The sequence below is a fragment of the Hippopotamus amphibius genome, chromosome 3, assembly GCF_030028045.1.
Source record: "Hippopotamus amphibius kiboko isolate mHipAmp2 chromosome 3, mHipAmp2.hap2, whole genome shotgun sequence".
Lineage (NCBI taxonomy): Eukaryota > Metazoa > Chordata > Mammalia > Artiodactyla > Hippopotamidae > Hippopotamus > Hippopotamus amphibius.
Genome location: NC_080188.1, coordinates 74,038,165 through 74,052,578, shown reverse-complemented (window position 1 = coordinate 74,052,578; position 14,414 = coordinate 74,038,165). Strand labels below are relative to the sequence as shown.

The 14,414-nt window shown below is 35.1% G+C and overlaps 1 protein-coding gene across 9 annotated transcripts in view; it reads left to right on the top strand.

Moving 5' to 3' along the window:
• INPP4B (inositol polyphosphate-4-phosphatase type II B) overlaps positions 1-14,414 on the top strand; it is a 746,563-nt gene that overhangs the window by 585,660 nt on the left and 146,489 nt on the right. For all 9 annotated transcript variants that reach the window (XM_057725716.1, XM_057725717.1, XM_057725718.1 and 6 more), the window contains one exon: positions 11,630-11,738. In XM_057725716.1, the coding sequence (XP_057581699.1) occupies positions 11,630-11,738 (109 nt within the window). The remainder of the gene's footprint in view (positions 1-11,629; positions 11,739-14,414) is intronic.

Genomic DNA, 14,414 nt, shown 5'->3' with positions numbered 1-14,414 from the left:
TCCAAGGTAATATCTGAAAATAGACTAGAATGAATTGGGATGAGTACAGGGCATTTAGTTTTGTTTCTCCAATGTAAAAGGAAGAAACTGACAACTAAAAGAAAGACATTTAGAAAAGCAAACAGAATTTCTTCTAATCAGTTTAATGGGATATGTATTAGTTTCCTAGAGCTGCCATAGTAAAGTACCACCAAGTGGGAGTCATAAACAGCAGAAATGCAATGCCTCACAGTCTGGAGGCTGGAAGTCTAAAATCAAGGTGTTGGCAGCGCCATGGTTGCTCTGAAACTTACAGGGGATTCCTTCCTTGCCTCCTCCTAGCTTCTGATAGCATGCTGGCAATCTTTAGTTTTCTTTGGTTTGTTGGTGCATCGCACAGATACTCCGTCTTGGCATATCATTCCCCTTTCTATCTTTACGTCATCTTCACTGTGTCTGTTTCTAAGTCCAAATTTCCACATTAAGGACGTATTGGATTAAGTCATGTTGGATTGGGACTTGCTTTAATGACCTTATTTCAACTTGATTGCATCGGTAAAAACTTTATTTCCAAGTAAGGTCATATTCTAAGATATCTTTCTTGAGTGGGGGCACAATTCAACCCATAGTAAGATGTATAAAAGAATTTCTTATTTGTGATGACAAATATCAAACAGTGGAGAGAAAAGCAAGATTTTGAAGTTACAGAAGTAGGGTACAACTCATCAGCTAGAAGGTTTTGGACACAGTTTTCAGGAAGACTGATTCCTTTCTTTGAAGACCTAAGGAGAAAACGTGGGAAAGAACTAGAGAGTCTAACAGCAAAGAATTAATTCAAAAGTACTGAATTCTATTATATATTGGTTTTCCCCCTCAAGGATACTCATATATATACTCATATATTTATATATATGAATGATATGCATGTTCTATGTATAATATTAAATATTAAATTTACATGTTTTAAAAATATTAACATTTTTAGAAGTGTAAATGTTGTTTTAAATTGAAATTCAGATAAAGTGGGTGCTTTATAGACTGCATCACCAATGATATATAATAATAAAAATTAAAATCTTGACTGAATTTGGGGGGCTCTACCCCTTACTTTTTAAATTTTAACCAAGTTAATAATCTTTGTGGGCTTCGATTTTCTTTATTTGCAAAATAAAATGGTTAGAAGTTATAGATGGTAGTCAGTCAGATTTTCTATTTGCTTGTATAACATATATTTAGCAGATTAAATGAATCACAGTTAAATGTACTTAAGATCCATGGTTATTGCTTTGAATGTTTAGCTGAATTACAGACAACATTTTGCAAGGTAATGATGCAAGTAAGATTGGCCATGCCTTGGTATTTCACTGGTGAGTTATTTAGATGTAGTTTACATCTATTTTCATTCTTACCATTAGTAAATTACATCTATCCACATTTGATTAATATGCCTGCTATATTTGGAGAGGCAGCTTTGCAAACAGTAGCAGGCAGATTCACCAAAGACAAGGCTAATGTCCAGCTCTTGAAACAAGTAACAGAGCAGAACTAATGTTGTCATGTCTCATAGTGACAAATGAAATAACCTTCATTTAACTTCAGGTGCCCCCAGACCCATTAAGTTAATTTTTCATCCTTGTCCATTACTTAAATGCAACAAATAGAATACCCACCACAATAGAGATCTTAGCAGCAGTAACAACAATAACACAAATCCCTGAAATTAAGACAGTTTCCCTCTCCAGTATATTTTACTTTCATAGAAAAACAGTTGTGAGTATTATACAGTATGGATTCTTGTGGTATTATTCTATATTTAAGTTATTTTGTATGTTATATACACATGATATCATATAGTACATAGAAAAGAGAGAGAGGAAGGAAGGAAGGAGAAAGGGAGGAAGGAAAAAAGAAAGAACCTACTATGTTATATCACAAAGCTGCAGTTGGAATCAGGTGCAAGATCGACCAGGATTTACTGTTTAATATGGATGAGTCAGCTAACCTCTCTGCCCCTTAGTCTTCTAATCTGTACACAGAGGGAAGGAGGAAACAAGAGGAGCTATTTAGAGCTCCCTGATTTCTGTATCTCAGGAGTTTGGGTGTATCACCTCATCAGTGAAGTGCAATTATCTTTTAGATGTGTTTAATCATGATGCCAACTTGCTTGGACTATTTTGAAACAGATTTCCCTTAGAATTCCCTATTGTCTTGTGATTTCATGTCACAGTCATTTTGTGGGTCATTTTAAAGTCAGGTATTATGCTTAAATTGTTCCTTGAAATGAGATCAGCATGTCTACATTTTTTTTTTCATCAGTACTATTTTTATAGTTGTAGGAATTTTAAAGATATCTTGTGGGAAAAAAAATAGACTTATTATCTCATTTCTATTATTAAATGGCTTTTAAAACACTATGAGGCAGCCCTACTATTAGATTTCAAACCAACCTAGTATCTTTAGCTGATGAGACTCAGTAGCTTGAACTCCACTTTCCTCATATGGTGTATATGATGCCATTTTCACAAAGCCAAGGAGTTTTTAAAATATAAAATATCAAAGAAAGAAGATAGACATATTATATTTAAAAAAAGAGAGAAAAGGACTTTACATTTATCTTGCTTAACTTTTCTTTAAAATAAAATGTGCACCTAGATTGTTATAATTGTCTGAGTACCAGAAATCTGGAAGTTGAGGGCTATTCATATCACAAAGACACATTATTTAAAGAGCAGAATAAAATGAGGAAAATTTTAAATTGAGACAAATATCACTGATCTGATTGTTATCTTAGAATTTTAATTTCTTGTTGATTCTTTTTCTTGTATATCTGACTTCTCCTAGAGGAAAAAGTTCATTCTAACTAAATTTAAAAGAGTACAACTGCTCAGGCCAAGAAAGAGTATGGGAATTTTTTTTTTTCATATTTTATTTTATTTTATTTTTATTTTTTATTTTTTTTATTTATTTTTTTAATTTATTATTTTTTTTGGGGGGGTACACCAAGTTCAATCATCTGTTTTTATACACATATCCCCGTATTCCCTCCCTTCCTTGAGAGTATGGGAATTTAAGTGTATACCTTTTTTCATTAACTAAACTAAGAGACCAGAAAATAATTCCCATGGTCTACATAGTTCTATCTACAATTTTTGTAGTACTTGCAAATGATCTTCAAGGACGAACGGGCCATAACCTAGCTGTTCCAATACTGTGGTATTGGTGACTGATAATTATCTAACAATTGCAAAATATTAAGACTCCCTGGAGTCTTGTGATTTTGTGATTTCCATAAAGAATGATGATACTTTAAAAAAAATTAGTAATCAGTGTTAATTGTGACGGAAACTAAATTAGGGATTATATAGCTGTACACAGTATGTTCTTACTTCAGATTACGTGATAAACCAAAGATACCTAATAGCTAAAGAATAAACCTGTTTTCTTTGGCTTAAAGTCATGTAAATTCTGAGAACAGAGTTCAGCAGCTACTTTCTAATTGTGTTCTTCAGAACCACTCTTTAGTTATTTATGATTATGAAACCAGTTCCAATGGGGGTAGGGGGGTTACCCCACATTGTCATTTGTCTAACTCTCCACAGCCACCAACTAGGTGTCCTACAATTCAACTTAATTCTGACATTATTTTCCAAGAGACAGCATCAGATTGAGATTGAGGGCTCAGCCCCACAAGACTGCCCTCTACTTAAGATGCCAATTGAAAGTCTAGGTAGTGACCCATACTTCTGACCAACTGGCTATAAAACAGCTTCCCACAGCCCTTTCCTTGGATTTGACCAATTTGCTAGAGCAACTCACAAAACTCAGAAAGATATTCTACTTACTAGATTACCTGTTTATTATTAAAGGATAGAGCTCAGGAAGAGTCAGATGGAAGAGATGCATCGGGCGAGGTATGGAGAAAGGGCATGGAGGTTTCATGGTCTGAGTTCCCTCAGCATCTCCACGTGTTCACCAACCCAGAAGCTCTCCAAACCCTGTCCTCTTGGGGTTTTATGGAGGCTTCATTACACAGCCAATATTGATAAAATAATTGGCCGTTGGGGATTGAACTCAACTTCAGCCCTTCTTCCATAGCAGAGTCAAGGGAGAAAGGACTGAAAGTTTCAACCCTCTAATCTCATGGTTGGTTTTACTGGCCACCAGCCCGCATCCTTAGGTGCATTCCAAAAGTCACCTCATTACCTTAACAGAAGACACCTTTGCAGCTTTCCACATTTAGGAAATTCCCAGGGTTTTGGGAACCTGTGCCAGAAAAGGGGATGAAGACCAAATATTTATTTCATATTATAAATCACAGTACCACAGTAATCAATGTTTAAAAGTTAACACCTCAAAGGAACTCTTTGAACCTCGAATGTACAAGCACTGTTTAAGCCTGAACTCTTTGAACCTCTGTAAAATATGCACATAAGATCCCAGCTTTTTGAGAAATGGTTCTAATCAAGATGGGTAAAATCAAAAGGCAATAGAGAAAAAAGTGAGAGGCAAAAGAGAGACCTTATTTGTTCTTTCAGTATCCATGCAGAAACTCCAGTGTCCCTTCAGAGAAGACTTTTTGCTATTAATGGGATATCATGTTTGGCTTGGGAGGATATGACGGCTTGGGAGGTAGGAGACATGGCTTCTGGAATCTAGATAGTTTGCTGCACTTCTAGCTCTGCTGAACCACAGTAATACTATTTTCTATTTGCCTATTTGGAATGTGTTCTATGAAATCCAAAAGGGAAGGATATTTGGGGAACGCTTCTATATTTTACTTCCTGGTACCTTCGCCTTTGAGAACATGTAACTATGTTACGAAATTGGATTCCTTTCTATTCTTATTCTTTTCAAATTGGGATTGTTGTGCTACTAATTATTACATAACTTTTCCATAGAATTTTCTATCTCCAAAATGCTTTTATTAACTTATTTTTGTTGCCTTGTTTTAAATGATAATAAGTGGTAAAGATAATTATAAAAATGATAATTTACTGAAAAACATGAGAAAGAAAGGACCTGGCCTATGTAAACTTTGGAAAGGACTAGCTATTATAAGGCTAAATTTACAAAACTCTACAAAAAATGTACATTTGTTAGTAAATTCGTTTCTTACAGAGGTTTGGGTTAACAATTCTGAAGCTATTTTATTTTTCACTAGGATTGACCAGAGATTTAAATATGTAGGTAGGGACAGTCAAGTTTCCCAAAGTCAGAGAGAGAAGTTAGAGATAAGGAAGGAAGGCTTGAAGGAATCTTGTGATGCTGAATTGAAGTCAGAGGTAACAGTATTGACTCGTGGTTTTGTTGTTGTTAGTATAGATAGAACGATAGTTAAATGAATAAATATAGGTGTGTGTGCACAAGTTCACACACATACATATATTTCTCGCTCGAGCTACTGAAAGGGATTGAAAGTGGCAGCAATGAGTGTAATGGCTCCTAGGATTTGATTTCTGACACCATTCGCCCATAAAAAGGACTAGGGTTCCTCGGAAGACAGCTTGATTCCACGGCTGAGGCAGGGAAAGTATGAGCCTGGAGGGTCTTGTGGCTCTAGAAAGTAAGGAAGTGTTCAAATATCAAAAAATAAATAAGTAAATAAGACAAAAGACAGAAGAGGCATAATAAATGGCACAGGAGCCAACCTGAAAGAGCTCCCAGAGGACAAATCTGGGCCAATTTAAACAGAAAGCTAGGGTTCGATTATGAACCAAAGAACAAAATACCCGTGGGCTCGTATTGATGTTAATAAATAACAATAAATAAATGAAGGAAGGAGAAGGGTCAACAATTCCTTCCCGAAGAATTCCAGTTAATACATTGGGAAGGAATGAGGGAAATGGAAAATTGTCATTTGAATAATCGCCACGGGCAGAACTCCTCAGTGGATGCTAAGGTTAGCAGGTATGAGTTTAAACAGAAACAGGATATTTGCCTAATCTTAAAGTATGTCCCTTCAAATGTATTTGGTAACTTTACAATGAAGAATCAATGGAAGATAGTGGCAGACGTCACCTTGACCAATGCATGAAGGTTAACATCGAGTAACACATATCAGCCTAACCTATTCCTGATACGAAGCACTGAGAAGGGCATAAGCACCTCCATAGTATCCTTCTCAGTAGTGCAGAAGTTTAATATCATTACAAGAAAACATAAGGCAGACCCAGACTGAAGAACATTCTACAGAATAACTGGCCAGTTCTCTTCAGAAGTGTCAAGGTCAAGATGAAAGACTGAGAAACTGTCATGTATTGAAGGAGACTACATGATAACTAAATGAAATGTGGAATCCTGGATTGGATTCTAAAAACAGTAAAGGGTGTTAGTGAAAGACTAATCTGAATATAGATCTACTTTACCTAATGTTATAATACAAGATTAATTTCTTAGTTTTGGTAATTAATCTGTGGCTATGTAAGATATTAACATAAGGGAACCCCAGTGAAGGGTATACAGAAAGAACTCTGTTCCAATTTTGCAAGTATTCTGTAACCTTAAATTATGTCAAAAATTAAAACTGTAAAAAATATCCAAAGAGCAATGAGATTGTTTTAATTTTTTTAATAAAAAATCATATATTTAAAGTGTGCAAAATGATGTCTTGACATACATATACACAGTGGATAATTACTGAAGTCAAGCTAATTAATACATCCATCTCCTCACATAGTTACTTTGTCTTTTTGTGCCTAGCTTATTTCACTTAGCTTAATACCCCCAAGGTTTATCTATGTTGTCACATATTGCAGAATTTCCTTCCAAGGCTGAAGATTGGATGTATTCTAATTGTATGTATACAGCACGTTTTCTTTATCCATTCAGCTGCTAATGGACATCTAGGCCTTCATGTCTTGACTATTGTGTTTAGTGCTACAGTGAACACAGGAGTACTAATATCCCTTTGAGATCCTGATTTCAATTATTTTGTATAAATACCCAGAAGTGGGAATGCTGGACCATATGTTAGTCCTATTTTTAATATTTTGAGGAACTCCCTTACTGTTTTCCACAGCAGCTGCATCATTTTGCAGTGTGCAAAGATTCCAGTTTCTTCACATAATGGCCAACACTTGTCTTTTTTTTTTTTTTTTTTTTTTGATAATAACCTCCCTTACAGATGTGACATTGTGGTTTTGATTTCCTGATGATTAATGACATTTAGCTTTTTTTTTATATCCCTATTGGCCATTTGTATATCTTCTTTGGTGAAATGTCTATTCAAGTCACTAGCCTGTCTTTTAATCAAGTAATTAATTTTTTTTACTATTGAGTTGTAGGAGTTCCTTACATATTTTGGAGATTAACCTCACATCAGATAAATGTTTTGAAAATTTTTTTCCCCTAATTCTGTGTTTCCTTTTCACTCTATTGATTGTTTCCGTGGCTATGCAGAGCCTTTTAATTTGATGTCATCCCACTTGTTAATTTTTGTTTTTGTTGCTTGTGCTTTTTGTGTCATTTCTATGAAATCACTGTTAAGACCAATTTCATGAAACTTTTTCCCTATGGTTTTTTCCTGAGACTTTTACAGTTTTAGGTCTTTTGTTTAAATCTTCGATCCTTTTTGAGTTGATTTTTTGTGTGCATGTTCTAAGGGTTTAATTTCATTCTTTTGCATGTGATAATCATAAGCTCTCTGTTATTTTGTAAAATATGATCCATGAATGGATATATATTCATTCACAGCCCATTCCCTGGAGATACATATATTCCAGATTCTAATATGTTTGTTTCTGGACAATAAATTTTTTATTCTTCAATTAAGAATAGTAATTCCCTGTATGATCAGAAGAAACATGACAAACTGAATTTTCCTTCAAGATATTTATTTATCTATTCATTGACATTTATTGAGCACTTAAACCGTGCGTGATGCTGAGGCATTTGAATGTTCTTCTTTAATATTTGAAATGTATGAGGAGATATATAAGCCCCAAAGCCTGTGCTTTGGGCAGAGTGGTTGAGTGGCCACCCACGCAGGAGAAGCGATCCACTGCGTTGTGGATGAAGGGGGACTAAGACTGAAGAGGCAGGAGGAGTCTTGACAAGACATGAGCAAGACCAGAGTCAAGGCAAAGGTGGTTAACGTGGGTAAGAGGGAATAAAATTCTGGTAGCAGAGTTGTTAGAACTGATCAGATATAATGTTGAGGGAAAGAGAGGAATTGGAAATGATCTTCAGATCTTGAGGATTTTACTCTGGAAGACTAAAAGGAATGAAGTGTCTACATGGGTCAGAGGGAACCAGAGAAGAAGAGCAGGAAAAGTCAGAACAATAGCATATTACTCAGCCATAAAAAAGAATGAAATAATGCCATTTGTAGCAATATGTATGGACCTAGAGATGATCATACAAAGTGAAATAAGCCAGACAGAAAGACAAATATCATATGATATTGCTTATATGTGGAATCTTAAAAAAAAATGGTACAAATGAACTTATTTACAAAACAGAAATAGATGCACAGACATAGAAAATAAATTTACCATTATCAAAGGGGGAAGGGGGACATAAATTAGGAGTTTGGGATTAACATATACTCACTACTCTATGTAAAATAGATAACCAGCAAGGACCTACTCTATAGCACAGGGACATATACTCAATATTTTGTAATAACCTATACGGGAAAAGTATCTGGAAAAGAATATATATACATATATGTATGTATATGTATAACTGAATCACTTTGCTGTACACCTGAAACTGACACAACATTGTAGATCAATTACACGTCAATAAAAAAAAAAAACCTAGGAAACCTAGAATATATTTAAAATATACTTGCTGAACAAAATAATGAACAACTGACTTCAATGAGCATTTTAGAATATATAACTTACATGTTTGGTAATAATATATCTTTATAAAACCTGGATAAGTAAAATAAATGTTTTCTAACAGGTTAAAAAAAAAGTCAGAATGAGTTAAGCTTAATAGATGGTTGACATTCAGAAATCTTCATAAGGTAGTTAGGTATTGGATTATTTAGGTGGAGGACGTCAGGACTAGCTGGAGACGGAGATTTTATAGGCTTCTATAAAAATATAGTGATAAAGCTCTAAAAGGGATGAGTTCGTAAATAGAAAATTGAATAGAAAGGAGTAAAAGTCAGAACTTTGGATATGAAAGAGCTTCTTTGTAACTTTGGAAGTTCTCTACTATAGATGAAATCAAGAAATGTAAGTCCCTTCATTTAGATTTAGAGGTAAATAATCAGCTCTTTTTTGAGTGGAGCGTATTTGAACAACTTGCTCAATCTCTTCCTTTACCTGCTGTTGCAAAGTCTCTTGGTTCCTGCACAAATGATTAAGATTCCCAACAGCAGGGAGGTGGATGGATAAAGAGAAAGTAGTTTTGGACGATGCCTGCAACTATGGATAAATTGAAGAGACAGATTCACCATCAAGCTAATAAAGCTTAAATTCAGGGCTCTTCAAGTGCATGGGTGTCCTTACAAGACTCTACAAGGGACCCTAGCAACAAGTTTGTGGTCACAAATGCTTTTGCAGATTTTGCGAAAGTAAGTCACTTTAATCTCCATCAATTAAGACTGCTCTCTCCACTCAGATTTCCACTTCCTTCCTCCTTCTCCTTTTGCTGGGGAGTGTTGGAGAGGCCACAAGTTGTTCTGGATGCAGTGAAAGTCCATAGGCAACTTGGTTTTGAAAACTGAGTTAGGAATGCATTTAATGTGGGCTTGGTGGGACATATGGATACAGTTTATAGTCACTTTGATATATGGTTGGTACAGCTGGTCACCCAGGTTTTAGCAGAAATGCGGTATATTTCATTGCAGCATCATGATGATTTTTTGTCATATGTAGTTTTAAATTAATGCAGAAATTGATCTTGTTCAGAAAACCAAGTCTCAGTATCACTTTCCTTTTCAGACTAAAAATTGTATTTTTATGGAGAAATAGGCAAAAGTTAAAATATCAGCCTTCTTTGCTTACTTGGTAGGGTTCCTTTCTATAGGGAAAATAATCATAGATAATGCTTACTGAATGCTTACTTCTTTTAACTAATTTCCGCTCCATTTTCTAGCAGAGGAACCAAGACTTAGGTTTAGTAATTTTCCCAATGCTGCACAACTTATACATGGCAAAGCTGGAATCCGGAGCCAGGGAACTAGAGTCCAGTCAGTAACTTAAACAACTGGCTCCCCATCGCTGGGTTAGAAGTCAGAAGTCCCTGGGTATGAGGTCTTCGGGCCTCAGACAAAGCAGATAACTTCTCAAGGTCCTCAGGTTTCTCATCAGATGAGTGAAGGTGGACTAGAATTTAGTGTTGGCAATTTTGGTGATCTCATGATCATTTGAGAGAGCTATGACCCCTTTCCATGAATTAGAACAGAGGCACTAATACAATTCACATCTGTTCCTGGACACCTTAAAACCCTTTTCTTAGTGCTAGGTTAAAATCCTCTGGACTAAGAAATCTGAAAATTTCACACAAGTCTAATATGTTGCTATTTTAAGAAAAGATGACTTCTAGTTGATTAGTGACTTTTTAAAAGGGCAAGAGCTCACCACTCCAGGAACCCATTAAGTGATTGCTCAGTATCTGCCTTACTGACCATTTGGTTTGGGTTGTATTTCTGTTTTTTTGTGACCTTGAGTTCTCTGAGTGCAGCTGAAGCCCTTTCACTTGAAGACATATTTTATTAAAAGGGAAAAAAAACTATTTCAGGTGAATTTGGATTGAACCACTATGAAGAAGTTATGGTGTTTACCTGAAACTAATAAAATAATTTATGTTTTCCCTGTAAATGAGATTGGAAAAAGAATCAAGGTGTCAATACCAAAATCAATTTGAAAAGGATATACTATGAAATTAGGTTTCTCAAACAAAATGTAGTTTAACAAGAGGGCATTCACTGTCTTCCTCCTTATGGGGATACTTTTCATTACAATGTAAAAATAATGGCATGTTTTGAAGCTGTAAACTTAATATGTATCAAACTTGATGGCTTTCAAGATCAAAGGATTGAGTTTCAATTTAAATGTATGGATTTTTTTTTATTAAAAAACAAAGTATCTCACTGGAAATTAGATCAAGAGACATTTTGTGTATTCTTTCTATGTCACCTAAGGAAATTGCAAAATTCAATTGCATGCATTCAAAATTGTGTAAGATTTAGTATACACAGGCAGGAAACTAGTATGTACTGATTTTTTTAAATGCACTAGTACTATTCTGCCCTTGAGTCAAAATGCATTAATATTTTGCTTCTTTTCTCTGCAACGTTTGGTTGAAAGGTTGTTCATTATTGTTGAATTCAATATGATTGCAAATGAAATGATGCAAAACTCAATAAAGTAAAATACACAAAAGACCAATTAACATGTTATCTCAGTAAGTATATAGAAGAATGAGAGAACACACTGTTCTACACAGTAGCATATAATTAAGATGTAGTCATAAACCTAAGAAATATTATAACTTGTTTAGGTGCACAGGTGGCTTTTAGAAAGATTGATTAGCTCCTCTTGCCCCCTTGAGACGCAAATTCATTGTTATTCCTGCAAAACTAAACAGAATAATTTTTCAAACTTCCCACAGTGTGTAGGCTTCAGTGCAAACAGTATGCTGGAGATAAATGTTTGCAAACTGTTCATCTCCGTGTCCATTTTTGTTCCAGATGCTCTCTACGATGTCATCACTGTGGGAGCCCCAGCTGCGCATTTTCAGGGATTTAAGAATGGTGGTCTTCGGAAACTACTCCATAGATTTGAAACGGAAAGAAGAAAGTAAGTGATAACAGAATGCGTTAATGATATTATCTTCCCTGTGAGGAAGTTTGTATACCAGGTTAGGATGAAGAAACTAGGTCCATTACAGTGAATAGTTCTTGACATCTCCAACTCATTCAGGAACTTAAAGTTGTTGAATTTAAAAAAAGAAAAAAATAAGAAAAAAAACAGAGCAGAAATTAAATTAGAATAAATGAAATGACTGAGATGACTAAGTATATTGCTTATGGACTGAGATGACTAAGTATTGCTATATTGCTTATAGAGTAGTACTGTGCTAGCAGAAAAGTTTTCTGGAAGCCATCCTACTAAAAAATAGATAGTATTCTAGTATTAACTATTGCTCATTCAATGGAGTGGTGTTCAGACAGAGATTTAGCATAGTCTAATTTCACTATGAAGCCAAAGACACTTAAAGGAGAGCATGAGTCCTGATATATGATTCTGACCCTACCAGTCATTTCCACTGTGGCCTGAAGCAAGGCACTTAACTGCCCTATCATTTAATGACCCCGTTTGAAAAAGAGCCATCAATACAGAACTCTGTCACTTAAATGATGAGATAAAAAGGGAAAACTTTCTATTCCTTAGGGAAAAGGCAGGACACAAAAACCAAAGTATTATCACTGTTATTTATAATTTTAATATACTTCCTCAACCTTTTTGTTTTGTTTTTAGCTACTTTAAAATATTGCATCAGTTGTTTATCCCGCACATACCAACCAATTGAATTTATCCTGTAATACCCACTGGTTATGACTATAGTCAGGTAAATTTTAAAGAGTGTTATCCAGAGGTTTCCTTTCCCTTTCAAGTAGTTACTCTTCTTGAATTAGGAACTCATATTTTGGGAATTCCCTGGAGGTCCAGTGGTTAGGACTCTACTTGTCTAATGCAGGGGGCATGGGTTTGATCCCTGGTCAGGGGGACAAAAATCCCACAAGCCACATGGCCAAAAAAAACCACACAAAAAGCAAAAACCCCACAAACTCAAACTTTGGAAGTTAGGGGAAAATAGTTTTTCTTTAATCATAGCTGGTTTAGTAATAGTATTAAATAATCTGAGTGGCAAAACTAGAAACTTTTTTAAAAATTTTATCACATTTATCACATAACACATTTGTTATTTGTTGTCTAGATATTCAGGAAGAAAGCATTAAAAATGTTAGAATTGTGTAACTAATATACTGTTATATAAAAGTATAAACTAATAATGTGTATATATAGTCATCTCTCTTGTTTTAAAGAAATTGTCTATGTACTGATACAATATTATTAACTTAGCTACTGTCCTTATTAAAATTTCTCTAGTTTTTTTGCTTTTGAATTTGTTTTTTTTGGTGGCAGGATATATAGTTCTATGAGGTTGGTATCACAGGTGTAAATTAGAGTAACCATCACCATAATCATCATAAATAACTGCTCCATTATCACATAAAAACCCCCTAGGGTTACCCCTTAACAGTCACACTCTTCCCCCAAATCCTTCTGCTGCAGAAAGTGGTTCTGTTGCGTTATTATTGCAGCAGGGAGTGGACTTCAGAGTTCCAACTAGGGGCTCTGAGGGAAAGTGTCCCCTGCTATTTAATTCATGGAGGCTGGAAGTCAGTTCATTGACAGATCCCATGGGGAAAGGGATGCCATCCCTTTAATGAAATGAGAATAAGAGTGGAATACAAGTTTCTCCCCATGGGCTTTCCTGGGGAGGGATGTTTCTCACTGACCCCTCGCTGTACCATCCATTGAGTGGAGGGATACTGCTATTTTTGTGATATTCACCCCCAAAACAGGCAGGTATGGCTAAAAGTTTACTGTTCTATTGGGCTACCCTTTTCCTAGTCTTTGACTTTTCTTGGGTGCTATTTTATTTGACATTTTGCTGCATTGAGGGCATCTCTTATACTCAAGGTGGGATATATAGGAGGCAAAGAAGGGAAAGAAAAAAACAAAACATGGAACTAATTATGATGTCATTCCTTAAGTCCTGAGGCTCCTAGCCAGTCTGCCTTCTTTTCTTCACCTCTTAGAATCTTCTGATAAATGACTTATATCTTTAGTCCAGGGTGGCTTGTTTTGTTTTATTTTTGGTGATTAGTGGGGAAAGTAAAATAGGTTGTGTTTATTCCATCTTGTCTGGAACTAGAAGTCTCTACCTTGAGAATTCATTATTTGCTTTTCTCAAATTTTAAAGTGCATGACACAATTAGAAGATTGAAAACTGTCCACAGGGTACAAAGAACCTAGTTGAGCACATAAAGCTTTAGTATGTGAAACACGGAACCTAACCCTATAATTTCATAAAATACCACTATGTGCTACTGGCAAAGAGAAATGTTGAGTTGTCTAGTTAGACACATTTTTTGAGCTTTAAATATCTGCATGAATATCTGAATTCTTCACTATTTTCACATCTCACTGGGATGTTTACGTACATATAAACACACATACACAAATACACACCCAGAGCTCTAGGATCAAATTTAAAAAGCAAAAAGTGTGTCCAATGCTTGTAAACATTGATTTGCTTTAGGTTTTTCATGTGTTATATATCTCATTGCTTTATTGATGACTTTATTGATGAAATACAATTTTTAAATTAAAATAATAACTTGGCATAGATCTTAAAAGTACTAGCCATAGGGCAATGGTATGGGACAAATATGGTTTGCTGAG